Source organism: Dermacentor silvarum, chromosome 2, assembly GCF_013339745.2.
Source record: "Dermacentor silvarum isolate Dsil-2018 chromosome 2, BIME_Dsil_1.4, whole genome shotgun sequence".
NCBI classification, from domain to species: Eukaryota; Metazoa; Arthropoda; class Arachnida; order Ixodida; family Ixodidae; genus Dermacentor; species Dermacentor silvarum.
The window spans coordinates 200397734-200412747 of NC_051155.1; the positions used below are offsets into that span (position 1 = coordinate 200397734).

Below are 15014 nucleotides of genomic sequence, written 5' to 3' on the forward strand. Positions count from 1 at the left end.
GCCCCGCACATATATGCTACACGAAATATAGTGTCACGACAGTACCAAAGCGGCGCAATTGAGGAACATCACGAGCCAAGTTTACCGTATGCGCTTCAGCCGTACAAAAATCGGTTTATGACGAAGCCAGTCACCGGACATCGAAATCGAATCATCTTTGGTGGAAACACTTAAGACAGAGATGGCTCACACAAGTTATAAACTTGGCCACTCCGGTGGGACTGCTAACCTCCAAAGGAACACATGGCTGCGCATCGATGTTCTGACGACTCAGGCGAGGACGACAGGGAGAGAGAAGTTGAGAGCAAGGGAAAAAAAGATGCCAGCTGAGCTCAAGCGTACGCACAGTAAAAGCAGCTTGGGCACGCAAGCTTCACCATGCTTCTCTTTCTAGGCGTGGCTAGACGCATACGTGAACTCCGAGCTAAAACCGCCTGAAAATGAGACGATTGCGTGAGCTGGGAGCGCTCACAGCTTTGGTCACGCGAAGTGAAGCCACCGACAGAAGCAGTGTTCGCCGCAGCACTGTTCCGAGAGAACCGTAAAGAGCCCGCATATCGCCCATACAGTGTGCTCAATGAAACCTGAAACATGCCACCTTTGAGAAGCAGCTTCATGCTTGTGTGGTTTTGAATCATTTTCCTGTTTCACCGTCATTCTCTTCGGCAATCTAGGGCTGGACAGAAAGCTGCACCTATAACACTTGTACACACGTAGCCCTGTATTGATGAGATGGCCAGGTCAACCCAGCTTTTGTATGCTCGTAATCCGTTCAAATGCGAAATGATTGCCTGCTGTTTTGTAAATTAGTAAACAAAGCAGTGGTAGCCGCAGTTGACTTACTTACAAGATGCACGACTTTCTTTTTTTTCCCCTTCTGGTCCTGCATCGGCAAAACATAATGAAAACTAATTTGGCATTTTCCACCGTTGTGCATTTCAGTAAATATGTATTCCAATGCACCTGGTCTGCCCTTCTTTATGACCGCATGGCGTGTCATAATTGGTGTCGAGCACTCGCGGTGTATCGATGCAGTGCACGGAAACCTCTGTGGCTAATCGTCGTCCTTCATTTCTTACTTTTTCCAGGTTCAAAGATAACTTGGTTCCTCGGTGGAACTTTGTTGACTTCATGCATTCGTTCATGATTGTGTTCCGGGTGTTGTGCGGGGAGTGGATCCAGTCCATGTGGGACTGCATGTGGGTCTCTGGCTGGCCCTGCATCCCCTTCTTTCTCGCTACAGTGGTCATCGGGAACCTTGTGGTATGTACAGGCCTCTCTGTCCTTTCCACGTTTCAATTTTTCATAAAACTTTTTGTTGGGAATCACACATACAATTAAAATAAAAGCGTTTGTTCACGCCCTATGGGCCCTGAGTTCTTCACTAAAGGTGCTATAAAATTATCATGTGACGCTCTTGAAAAAAAAGTGATTAAATGAAGCTGGGAACATCCTGTATAAATGAACAACATAATGCTTGCACTGTTAACGGCTACGTTATGTAGTGAAACAGCATAGCAAACATTCAGAATCGGTAACTCAGCGCTGAGTTTATGAGGGGTATATTTGTTTTTGAAGAACATCGAAACCCTGTGCGATTTTACGTCGCCACAAACATACAGGACGAGCTCGCTGTTCTGTCACTATTTCCTACTCAATGCGCAGCACTTTCCCTATTTATTCAATGGTGTATAATTATGTGGTGAACCACTGAACCTACCTCACCATCCACATCACCCAGTCGACTACGTCGCTCCTTCTCTGAACAGCTTACTTTATTAAATCTAAATTATGGAAGCATAGCAAATAAGTTGCCCGATTTTCTGTCACTAACAACTTCATATTCGCCACAAATAGTCGGCATTACGGAGACATGGCTACATGACGGTATACTGGACTCCGAATTTAGAACTTCCGGTTACGTCTGTTCGTTCGGATCGAAAAAAACGGTAGAGGAGATTGTGTAGATTTTTTTATTTCGGTCGAACCTAAGCTTCTCTGTCATTCCTGGACCTTCTAATATTGAATCCTTATGGTGTAAAGTTTATTTGCCTAAACAAACTTTAATATTTTCTGTTTTCTATCGTTTACTTGCTTCTTCCGCTGACAGGCTGCATATATTTTATGAATTTCTACATAAACACAACTTCCATATTTCGAAACTTATATTTATAGAAACTTTAACGCACCAAGTATAGACTCGAGCCCACACACTTCTTTTGAACATACCTTTCTAGCAAATCACCTTATCAACCTCTCTTTATTGTGCGACTTAACACAAATCGTCCAGGGTCCCACAAGGCAGAATTCTCTTCTTGATCTTGTATTTTTAAGTTCAAGCCTTGCAGAGAATTGAGAGAATTGTTATCAGTGTGAAATAGTTGATAGAATTTTGGACAACAAGGCTGTATTGTTCTCACTTGCTTGTCCAATTCACAAGTCGCGCACTCATTCATGACATTTCATTACATTTATCATACGGATTATACGTCTATACTCGATCATTAAGCTTTTTCCTTCGATCTCTTCTACAATCTCAGCCACATTTGCTATGTTAATACCCTTGTCTACAGCTTCAAGGCTATTATAAATAAATGCATTAAGAACATTGTTCCCCTGAAAACAAAACAGACAAATGTCGCCCTACCTTGGATGAATAAAGATATACTACAGCTATCACGCCGTGTAAGACTATTAAAACGCTCAGAAAAATTTACCAACCCCGAAAGCCTCGCCCAATTTAATACATCAAAAGAAGAGCTTCGCCTCAAATCAAACGTAGTCAAATATTTTTACTTTGATGTGCAACTTCCGAGCTTGTTAAAAGAAACACCGCGTAAAATTTGACAGTCTGTCTCATCCACCACGTCCTTCTCATCTTCTTTTATAATAGATAATGAAGCTGTCAGCAACCCTGTACGAATTTCTAACGCTTTTGATGCATATTTTCATTCCGTATTCATCTCTGACAACGCAACGATACCCTTGTTAGGCACTTCCTCCTCATTCTCTATTTCTGATATCACAATCTCAGCAGAAGGTGCACCGAACTTCATCCTTGAATTGGACATCAAGAAATCTCCTGGCCCCGATAACATTCCCAACTCCTTCTTATTGCGATATTCTTCATGGAATGCTAATTACCTGTCAATCATACTTGAAAAATCATTATCTAGTAGTGTTGTACCCTCTCTGTGGAAGCTAGCGAAAGTTGTGCATCTCTATAAATCGAGTGACAAGCACATGCTAAGAAACTACACACCGATTTCGCTAATGTCCCACTCTTGAAAAATGATTGAACACGTTGTCCACAAGCACATCATTCATTTCTTAGAAACTCACAACCTTCTAAATAGTGTTCAACATGGTTTCCGGCGCGAATTCAGCACCTTAACTCAACAGACAGAATTCTATCATGACATTTCTTTTCAACTAGATTTAGGCAAACAGAGCGATTCACTTTTTATAGATTTTTGTAAGGCGTTTGACGTATTGCTTCATTCTAAACATTTCTTCAAACTATGGACAATTTTAAACAACGAAAAATGAATTGACTGGATCAACAGCTATCTTTCTAACCACTCACAATTTGTCAGTTTTAATTCCGCAGAATCTGCAAAATTGCGAGTTTCATTCAGGTGTCCCCCAGGGTTCAGTTTTAGGCACGTCTGTTATTCCTCATCTATATAAATGGCCTACCAAATAACTTGCCCTCTAAAATCTGCTTATACGCCGACGACTGTGTCCTTTACGATGTAATTCAAAACCCCCGAGGACCACATAGCCTTAACAATTCATTTGTCCTGTTTAGCACGTGATGTGAGACATGGCAAATGAACATTAGCTTTTCGAAAACCGTTGTTATGTCAGAAAAAAACCTTCATTTTATGATTATTCGCACAATAATTCACCTTTAAACAGGGTATCCAAATATAAATATCTTAGTTTGATCTTCACAAGTACTCTATCTTGGTGTCACCATGTTCAGGCGGTAGTTAAAAAAGCACTAAAAAAACTAAGATACGTGAAACGTACAATTACATCTGCCCCAAAAGAGACAAAACTTCCATTATACAAAACACTAATCCGGCCCACACAACAATATGCCTCAGTTGTCCGGTTCCTGTACCATCTCTGTCACATACAAGAAATTGAGGTGGTACAAAAAAGGCTGTACGCTTTTTATACCGCAGATTCAACAGACACTTCTTCCCGTTCTCTGCCCCTCTTTCATTGAACTTAGCTGCGCTCTACGTTTGTCGTGAAATTGATTCACTGAAAGTAATGTACAATATCATTAACTCTTCTTATTGACTATCAAACTGTGAATACTTATCCGTTGCGAAACCGTCTTCGGCTCACAGTTTTATGAACTTAACCTGAAATCACTTTTTTTCTCGCACTAATACATTAAACACTTTTTTTTCACACACCATTGAACTATGGAATTCTTTAACTGTCAATATCCATTTCCTCCCATCGAAACAATTTGTCGCCGTAATCGTCGTAAACACAGCCTAGTACCATTTTCTGTATTTTTGTATATTTTTTAATTTGTTGTTATAAACTTGTTTGCACAGTACTTTAGACTTTTACTCGCTTCTACAATAGCCCTTTCGGGGCTGCACTATGTTCAAATAAATGAAAAATAAAAATAAACATTAAGAGAAAGGTCCTAGAACCTCTGTGCAAACCATCAACACAGCCAGCTAATCCTTTTCAACAGTGTAAGATGCGTACACAGGCAAAGATGCTTGCTTCTCATAAAACAATCGTTAGAGATAAAAATTTCATGCACCGGAGGCAAACTACAGCTACAATATTAGCTCACAGAGGGGTTTAGCGTAACTTTCATTGTGCTAGACTGAACTTTGAGGCAGCTGTACAAAAGTCACGTCATTTACCGAAAGCATGCTTGTAAGGTATGCCGAAATTATTGCGGAAACAAACATGACAGACCAAAACGTGAATTCGCCAATCTTACACAGGGCTGCACCGGCATGCTACTTTGTTCACTTTCTTCTCCTAGTCCGAGCTTATGTTAGGTAAGGTTATTTGTGAACATACGACGCAAAGCGCGTGATTTGCTGCAGACGTCAAAACTGTACATGCTTACAAACTGCACAGACGTTAAACAGGACACCGGGTTCGCTTTTCACTACATCCCATGGAGCAGGTTTTGAACGGTTTGTCCACATTCGGGAATAACGAGGTGTGTTTTTTCTTCAACGCCACAGGTGCTCAACCTTTTCCTTGCCTTGCTGCTGTCCTCGTTCGGGGCGTCCAATTTGTCCCAAGCGAATCCTGACAGCGGCGACACTAAGAAATTACAAGAAGCCATCGACCGGTTTCACCGGGCTAGTCGGTGGATCAAGTCCAACTCTATGAAACTTGTAAAGGTACGCCTGACCTTGTTTTTTGTTACTATACTCCCGGACAGCATTCCGTGGCAATGCATAGAAAGTTGGAGAGGTGAAACTTCTACACATGTAGAAGAGCTATGAATTGGGCTAGTTGGTCTGCATTCATTTTTTCTTGCGCTAAGTACAGCAGGACGCCACAGGGATGAAACGGACACTGGATATGAAGCGGACACGAAGTGACACACGGGAGCGCAAACTACCAACGGGTTTATTGTCAGATCATTATACAGTATTTAAAGCACACATCGCCGTATTGCGACTGCGTGAACTATGGTTGCGCTCCCGTGTGTCACTTCGTGTCCGCTTCATATTTAATGTCCGTTTCATCCCTGTGGCGTCCTACTGTGCTTAGCGCAAGAAAAAATGAATTTATACATATGTGTTACTGCGCCAAGTAGTCCGTTAAGATTCGACAGCGCTTTCTGATTCGGTTTATCAGAGCGCATGCTGAATCAGTGTAGCTTGCTACTTGCGATGATTTTACATTTGCTTAAGCATGGAATACTGAATCGAGAAGATTCAGATATAACACTGAGTGGTGTGTTGTATGACTCATTTTATATGAGTGTTGTAGAAAGTAAGATGTTTATATTTTCTATTCCCCAGCTTAAGCAAAAACGAATGGGACTGTGGAACTATCTTCAGGAGCGCCGTCACACGTGCGCTTCGCCTCCGTATCTTTCCCATCGTTGCCTGAGGAAGTTGCGCGCCAGTATAGGTCACGTGTCGTGATTAACCCACTTATTGTTGCCCACAACAATAAAAACTACCGGGTAGGCTTGTATCGGAGACGCAGCCGCAGTGAGTTACGTAAACGTCTTGTGCGTGCCGCTGAAGGCGTATGGACACTATAGGGTGCAGAAATGATGTAACAAAATACACAAGCGACATTTATTCACGCATTACAAACCTTACATGATTAACTCGCGATACAGCTAGTGAGGGTCCTACGGTCTAATATTGCAATCGTGCTCGTCCCCTATACGTAGTGGGCCCGCCATGGTCAAAGGTGGCGGGCGCGAATTGGCATCCCTCTGTCTTGTTGCTCGAGTGTGTTCCGCTTTGTGATTTATGCACCTCGCACTACTCGAAACACTCGAATGGCTCAACTGCGTTTTTTACGACGTCCGCGTGACGGTACATTTGGAAACTCTGCCTTCGAGGCTACGGCCGCGAGGCTACACAGCTTAACCGCAATAATGGGTCTCCTTGCAGGCCTTTCGTCGGAAACCACGCAACCAGATCGGGGACCAGACAACAGACATTCGTGGTGGCGGCGCAGGCGAAGAGTTGGAGGCTGACCCGGGCGTCGCAAGAGAAGTGGTTCTCCTCGACGGCCGGGTGCCAATGCGAGACAAAAAGCCCCAACACAACAACGACCTCGAGGTTGTCGTTGGGGACGGCCTCGATATCGCCATTCAGGGTAACGCTAGAGCACCAGACTCATGTCGGTTGCGATGTTTGCTTTACAGTATTCCACTCAAAAATTGTCGTGTTCGTATAGTTCCTATAAGCTACAACAGCTCTTTTCTATCGCTTTTATTCCAGGTGATGGCAAGGCCGTTAAAATGAAGTTGAAAAACAACTCAAAGCCTGTGATGAATTCTGTTTGGGTGGGACCTATGATCGAGCCTAAGAACAAGCAGTTAGAGAAAGACAACAAGGAAAAGGTGGGTCGCTTTTCCTGTGCGTTACGTTCTTGAGAATCCACTAGGAATGCCTGCTTTTTTTAATCTTAGGTGTAGAAAAATGGGAACGTAGGATACTACTAGAGCGGGTTATCCCCAAATCCCAATTTCATTACTGAAGCAACAATAAGAAAGGAACAGCAAGAAGAAATTATCAACAAGCGCTACACGGTCATGAATAGGTCACAAATACACGGAGTGCCTCTATGGACACAAGCACCGAAACCACAGTCCAATAAACATAGGACGGTCACATACAAAGGAATGAGAGTCCACAGAGGACCTTTTATGTGCACATATATAAGGACAGCAAGGCCGTGACATCAATACGTTACAAAAGAAGACAAAGCGCGTAATATCACTTATAAGCACTCCATAAGATTAGCATCCACTAAGAAAATCGCGAAGGGCGCTCACGGCACGCCTCTGCTTATCAGGTGATAACCATGGTCCAGCACTTTTGTCACTGTTAGAGGATGCCTGATAAGGGTGTTCAAATGGTCACGTGGACGAAACCGCCAGTAGCCATATAGAGACATTCTATGATAATATGCTAGACTGAAGCGTCTATATTGTCAAAGAAACTACGATGTGGGGGGCATTCTTCTTTTGATGCGACACAAGAAGAGAGGTGTGTACACTACGTCAAAGCGTAGACAATAGACGAGCGTCTCGAACGTGCGTTCAATCTTTCAGTTTGACGAAAACCGATGGATTGGGTCAACGGTTGGGTTCGACGAACAGACAAAGTCGTCACTCTTTTGAGTGACGACTTTGTCTGTTCGTCGAACCATGTTTCCTTGCAAAGGTTGTGCCGCAGGGTGCGAAGAACCTTCTTGGCGTCTGTTACAGAAGATGCTATGGGTGTCAGCTCACTTAATGCGTCTGCTACTTAGCGAATTTGTCTGGGAATCTGAAGGAATTTCTACTTTCGGCTGTTGTTGGTGGTGGCAGTGTTGGTGGTGGTGGTGGTGACTGTCCTCCTGAAGTTTAAGCTCCTCAGGAAAGATGATAAGTCTTTTGCTGGAAGTTTCGCTTAACTTTATTTTAGTCAGTCTTGTCAATCCTTTTATTTCATTAATTTAATTAGGCTCACTATGGGTTTTACAGCACTAAGTGGACCTTTTCCTCCTACTTTGTTTTTGTTTTTATTCTACGTGAGAAGGTTCGATAAAGCAAATGAAGGGATTCCCCAGCGGATTGAACAGTCCATCATTCCCTTCGCAGGAGAAAGAGGCGCAGGGCAATAAGGTGTACCCGCAAAAGGACGAGGATACCCTCAGCGAAAAGTCAGCGTCCAGCCCCAAGGAGAAGGCCCTCCTTGTGAACAAGCCGTCCAAAGACCTTAGCAACAGTTCCCTGTATTTGGGGAATAACCTCGAGGAGGAGAAGAAGGACGCCAGCAAAGAGGACCTCGGCACTAAGGAAGGTACGCCACTGCTTAAGCCTCGTATTTGTTTCATGCTCCCCTCCCCATCCCCCTGTCAGGCCTTTAGTCAACGTTTCCTACGAAACGGCTCATGTGCAGTTCAGTCACTGGCCGACGATGTGCTTAAGGAAAATTTTTTTGTGGAACATTTTACTTCACTTGATACAAACTGGTAATCGTGGAAATGCTTATGTGCATATACGAGCTTTTTATAGCGGTTGCGGGCTGTCGTGCCAAAGCTCTAGCGCAGCTCCATATGCCTTCGTACGGCCTCTTTTGCTGTACGAAAAGTAAACTTAAAGACAAAGTGTTCGCGGTATAAACACCAACTCTTTTAGGATCCAAAAGTGTTAATGAAACCCGGTTACAGGCTAACGGAAACAACAGAAATAAGGATAGAGGCCGCCTCTGTGTCTTCCTGTTAACGCTAGCCCTGTTCAGTTGCGAGGGTCATCAACTAACCCGACGCCGTGTAGCACTAAGCGACGTCCCATGATGGCGTTGCTCCTTGAACTCCAATACACTCGTCTATACTACTCGCCACAAAGGTGCATTTCGGCTTGTCCAACACGGCGCTGAGCCAGTCACCCTTCCTCCCTCGAATCGCGCAGGAGAAGAGGGCCCCGCCGAAGAGCCCATCAACCCGGACACGGAAGATGTGGACACAGACAAGCTGGAAACGGCCACCTCGGACATCATCATCCCGGAGTTGCCGGCTGACTGCTGTCCCGACTGGTGCTATACGCGCTTCGCCTTCGCCTGCTGTTACGACGAGAGCAAGGTCTTTTGGCAGCGCTACAAGATCGTGCGCACCAAGGTGTTCGGGCTCGTCGAACACAAGTACTTCGAAACCATCGTTGTCGTTCTCATCCTCACCAGCAGCCTAGCGCTGGTAGGTCCACCGCTTTGTTCTGCGGCATCTCCTCCATTTTGTCAGGGGAAAACGCGCCTAGATCAGCATGGAGTGTGCTACAATTCTGGCCAGATAACTGCTAATAAGACAGCGTCGAGTCAAAAATAATGGAACGCATTAGGAATACTTGTCCGCGTCATCATTCCAGTTCACACAGTGGCACTGAACTGGCACCCAGAGGTAGTCAATGGGATCGTTTTCCCAGTGAGAAGTCGCGAAGGCCGCTGACGACATGCCTCTTATTGTCACGGTCCAAGCACTCGCGTCACTGACTGAGGGCGTCAGAAACTATATCACATTGGGAAAATTCTTTACAACTCCTACCTAATATAAGTGGCAGCCAAACTTGCATTTAAACTTAATGAGTGGAATGCACAACACTGAACATGGCACTCAGAGGCAGTCCATGAGATCGTCGACTCCGTGATAAGTCGCGAAGGACGTTGATTGAATGCCTCTAATTATCAGGGTCCAAGCACTGACAGACGCCGTCTGTCAGTGCTTGGACTCTACCAGCCGCCGCGGCGGGTAGAGTGCCGAAATGCAAACAGGTTGATTTATTTTTATTATTATTAATTCTTATTCCGACAGCAATTCTATGGACACTCCCGGTGAATTTCTGCCGTCGGCGTCGCCGTGTAGATCCGCATAAATTCGAAGTGTGATAAGATCGCGGACACGCGCTGCATGCTGTAGGTGCGAGGGAAAGCACGCAAGGGTGAACCGAGACAGATGGTGGCTTGTTACGCCGGTGTCTTCTCGAGCGCACAAGGCAGGAAGGCGGCTGCGCCTGGCGTGGCTGAGCGCGGCCGCGCGCCTCCTATCTTGAAGGTGATCTGCGATGGGTTCGAAGACTAGCTGACCTGGGATAACTGATAGCGTCATGTGCGTTGTGTTCTCGCGCGCCTGGTTCGCGTTGAACCGAGATGCAGCACGAAGGGTAATTCACTCGCCGTTGCTTCCGCTCTTCATCACGCCAGCATTCTAACAGCGAGTATCCCTTTGTCATCGATTTACATGCGTTCACGTTTGCCTGTGCGCGCGTGACACGGTGCTTGTTAATTTAGTTAGTAAGCGAATGCCTACAGCACATTATGTGGCTAATAAAACTACTAACCTTACTGCGTATAGCTGTCTAATAATTCGCCATCGCAATCAACACTTCGCCTTTCGGGCGAAACTGCGACTTTTTTTATTGTTCTTGTATAAACACTTGCTGTCAGTACTTCCCTGCCACGTTTCACACGTCTCTCACTTTTGACTTGGCAGGCGCTCGAAGACGTCAACTTGAAAGACCGGCCTATGCTCAAGGCTGTCCTCACATACATGGACAAGACTTTTACAGTGATTTTTTTCTTCGAGATGATTCTCAAGTGGGTTGCCTTTGGCTTCAAGAAATACTTCACCAATGCCTGGTGCTGGTTGGATTTTGTCATCGTGCTCGTAAGTGACCACACATCAGCAATCATCGTTCATTGGAGAATTTGCTTAGATGCCGCATGCACAAATAGCATTTCTCAAAGCGTACTTGTCCCTTATAAACATACAGTAATTATAAGCTGACGTTTTCAAATCCACATGTGAATAATTAGTGCTAAATAATACACATTTGCAGTAAGTTCGGCCTCAGCGCAATGCACTCATGGCTGTGCCATACTTTTACACGAGCGTTCTTTATAACAAAAAATTCAAGAATGTATTCAGTTACTATATTGGATCCGGCAAGAACATATTGATAGCAGCAATGCCATGCACTATAGTGCCTCGTATATACGCATTTCACTGAAAGGCATTGTACAGTAAAGCCTCGTCATAAGCAAGCGATCGATACAGGAAACTAACTTCGTTATAACTGGTATATCGTTTGTTAAAAGTATAGAGGCCCTAAAACAGCCACAGTAATACTAAAGCCCATGAGGGGCATTAAGTAATACGGGAAGTGCGCTCCATCTGGGTGGGAGTTCCTAAAACGCATGTAGAAACAAACCTGCGCTCTACAGCGTCGACAAGCCAGGAAAGAAAGGACGCAAGCAGCGTCAGACAAGCGTACCTGACGCACGGCGAGAACTTTTCGGTAACTAATAAGGCCCTATTCACCGCCGCCGCATACCAGTTTCGTTCGAAGCGCGTCCCCAACATGGATGATATTTAGCGAGGTCCACCGTCCGCCAAAATGCTGTCTTCGCCAGAGTTTTCCTACAGAAATTGGGGAGGGAACTCTGTCTCTGCGAACGTTCAGCTACATTGGGGTTAGTACATGGATTTGGCTAATATTCTTGCTTGTGTCTTCAAACATTCCCGTTACGTTATTTTTCACGCTTTATCGTTCAGAATTTCTCAGCACTCATAGGTTTCTAAACAGAGCAGGGCATTTGGTCTCTGCAGTTATTCTGCTGACGCCCATAAGCAGCCGTCTCGTTTCTTCGCGATCATCGCATGATATATAGACTCAAGGATCTGTCACCATGTGGCAGACTGCGCTTCGCTACGGACTTCGCTTTCCAGACTGGCACAAATAAAATCAAATGTTCAGGGTCTACGCTGCATGCACCAAGTGGCACCGTGTGGATTTATACGCACTAAGCCGAGTTCGATGTCACTTCATATGGAATAAAATATCGCTGTAATATGAATGTCCTGCTGTCGAAACCAAAAAAAAAAAACTTCGTATAATGCAAGAATATGCAATAAAGCAGTATCGTTATAACGAGGATTTACTGTATATTATGGCTATTGTTACATCCAGGGAGGATATTAATTAGCAGACGCAACATAATTAGATGCCGAAATCAATTTTAATATGTATGAGATATTATAAGCCTTTATTATTTGTCCCAATACGTGACACTGTTTCTTTCTAATACTATGCGATGTGACAATAACCTTGAAAGTTCAAGAGCAGTAAGATCTGTCATATCATGTGTATTTCAATCATTCATAGCTCGTTCAGCATTGGCCGGATAATATTTGGTGGATTGATAGTGAGAATAGTCATCAAGGCAGGCGAATGAAAAGATGACATTCTAGGAGTCAACTGCTTCAGATTCGCTTGCACGCGTCAGCCTTAGAAAAGTGTAATCGTACTTTTGGTGACAAGAAATTATTAGTTAAATGTCTAACTATTAGTCTAATGTCTGCCTAACTAGTAAAATATACTTATAACGAAACAAAAAGATCTTATTTGTGGCTCTGCAATGTAGCCCTTGCAAGCATCAAACAGACGGATTGCACAGATAATAGACTACTTAACAAGGCTGCAAGCAGAGTATAAAACATAAAAGATGCGGTTCAAATGCGTAACTTCCTTTTTCAGTTTGCCGGTCGGTTCACCATGTGTGTGACACGAACTAATACCACAAGTTCAAAATTTATATGTCAGCATCACCACCTGTCTCTTAGCAGCCGCTAATAACTGCTGAAATTCTCAGACGATGGAATTACTCTGAACGCAACCCTGTAGCCTGGCATATAAATGTGTTGTTGTTTTGTTTTTTCGACGCACAGTTCAGACAAACTTAATGCTAAGAGGACCTACTTTAACAGCAATTTGCTTAACTATGCAGTTAGATCAAATGTAGGAGACCGACACAGGAGCTAGACACACATGTTTAGAATGTAAGAGGCCTATGTCGTTATTAGGAGCCTCGGTCACTCATGTCGTTAGACATCCTATTTGGCTGGCGCTAGTACTAGCCGACCATCTCTGCTTGGGAACGGCTTTGTGAATCCAGGGTTCTATTGCTATGTCATCAGTGACTGCCACAGGTGCACGCCAGTAAACCATAACGCTCTTAACAAGAGTTGCCACTCGAAGTAGCAGCTAACGTAACACTGATACGTGCCTAAGACAGAACTGCAATCTGTTGATAAAAGATCTGTGTGCATATTACTTGTGTTGATGACAGAGCTATGAAGAGGCGACCTGGTATCACGACCCCAACTGTGTCAGCAAAATATATTACGCAAACATCAAGAATATAGAAATATAGATGTTCCAGCTCTGAAGTTCACATTATCGATTCGACTGTAATCAAACTTACGATCAAAGGTTGCTTTCTTGGTCGCTCTCTCAACGCTCGTGTCGCGGAAATGTGCACAAAGGAAATGAGAATGAATACGAACGTGCCCTAGCTCGCCGGTCACCACTAACAAACACGCACTCGCCTTGTGCGCTGTGGGCCACACTTTGATCCCATTGAACCGTAAGAAGCTAGAATAGAGTCAAATATTTGTGCAGTTCACAGATCTGCGCATCGCATATGCAAGTAAATAAATTTAAGGCACTGTGAACCGTTAATGGTATAAAGTAATATAAGAATCGTTTACTGGCTTAAATAAAAGGAGATGAATCTGGTTCTCGCCACTATGAAATATTTCAAAGCATTAGCAAGCAAACGTAAGAATAACCTGATGAGAAAACGATGCTCGCTCTGCCGGTATTACGGTAATCTACATGTGCAGCCAGTATATTTTGCTAACAGGCCATTAGAGCTACTGCTATAGGTAGATCTGTAAGTTTCTGTGGCTCTTCCAGCTCTTCAGTGCTGTGGAGATTGAGGACCAGAGTTCTAGTCACTCACCAGTCAGTCGGTCAGTCTGTCTGTCACTCAATCTGTCAGTCAGTTCACTCACGAGTCAGCACTCAGCGGCCCCCGATTTTCTGAAAAGGAAGCTACAACTGACCGTGCAGCAAACTGGACCCATTTTCTCGAGCGAAATTTCACCACAGCCAGCCTATGCTCAAGCCGCTGCCGTGTCGTTCGTATTCTGTTCTCACTACCTTTGTACTTCCGTCACCTGTGCAGTGCCGCCTTGTTGTTTTCGCTTTCTCTTTCCCCGAGGCCTCGTCCTTTCCACCCAACAACCACACCAACCTGCCTCCGTCCCAGGTGTCCTTCTTTAACATGGCCGTAGCCATGATGGGCTACGGACGAATCCCCGCCTTTAAAACCATGCGCACCCTACGAGCGCTCAGACCTCTGAGGGCGATGTCCCGCCTGGAGGGAATGCGCGTAAGTAGCCACACACCAAACCACTCAGCTTAGGGCGCACCCACATGCACACACACACACATACTTCACTCATCTCTCAAGGTCTGCCATGGCAGGCGTTGTGAAGCCCACATCAAGATTCCGTGTCCGTGCACCTGCCCGCTGCGCTTGCCAGCCAGATAGGTGACGCCTCCAAAAGCAGCTACACCGCGTGTGTCGAGTTCGTTTGATACCAACCTATACTCTTGTCATCGAGAAGAGCTCGAATGCACAGCGCTTCTCGCCGAAACCCAAGTTAACTGTTGACAAACAAAATTTTTTTGAAGTATGCCAAGCCGTAAATTACTAGCAAATAAGGCGCCTAATAAAGCACTTTATGATTAATCATCTGTATTTCAGCAACGCGCACTCGTGACCAGTTCATCAAAACAAAACCCTACGTCACTTTAGCATCCGGCGCAAGACATCATCATTATGAGCAGTATCAAACTATCAGTAAAACTGGAGATATCTAGGTCTCGGGCTGTCAGCGTCCAAACGGCACGGCACACATGGCAAGCACTGTGGGCA

General features: G+C 44.6%; 1 protein-coding gene across 1 annotated transcript in view; it reads left to right on the forward strand.

Annotated features, from left to right (window-relative positions):
* Positions 1-15014, forward strand: part of LOC119442434 (sodium channel protein para-like) — a 216054-nt gene that overhangs the window by 173869 nt on the left and 27171 nt on the right. Inside the window, exons 17-23 of the mRNA XM_049662144.1 lie at positions 1089-1263; positions 5238-5399; positions 6639-6846; positions 6972-7093; positions 8339-8540; positions 9152-9432; positions 10723-10896. Coding sequence (XP_049518101.1) covers positions 1089-1263; positions 5238-5399; positions 6639-6846; positions 6972-7093; positions 8339-8540; positions 9152-9432; positions 10723-10896 — 1324 coding nt within the window. The remainder of the gene's footprint in view (positions 1-1088; positions 1264-5237; positions 5400-6638; positions 6847-6971; positions 7094-8338; positions 8541-9151; positions 9433-10722; positions 10897-15014) is intronic.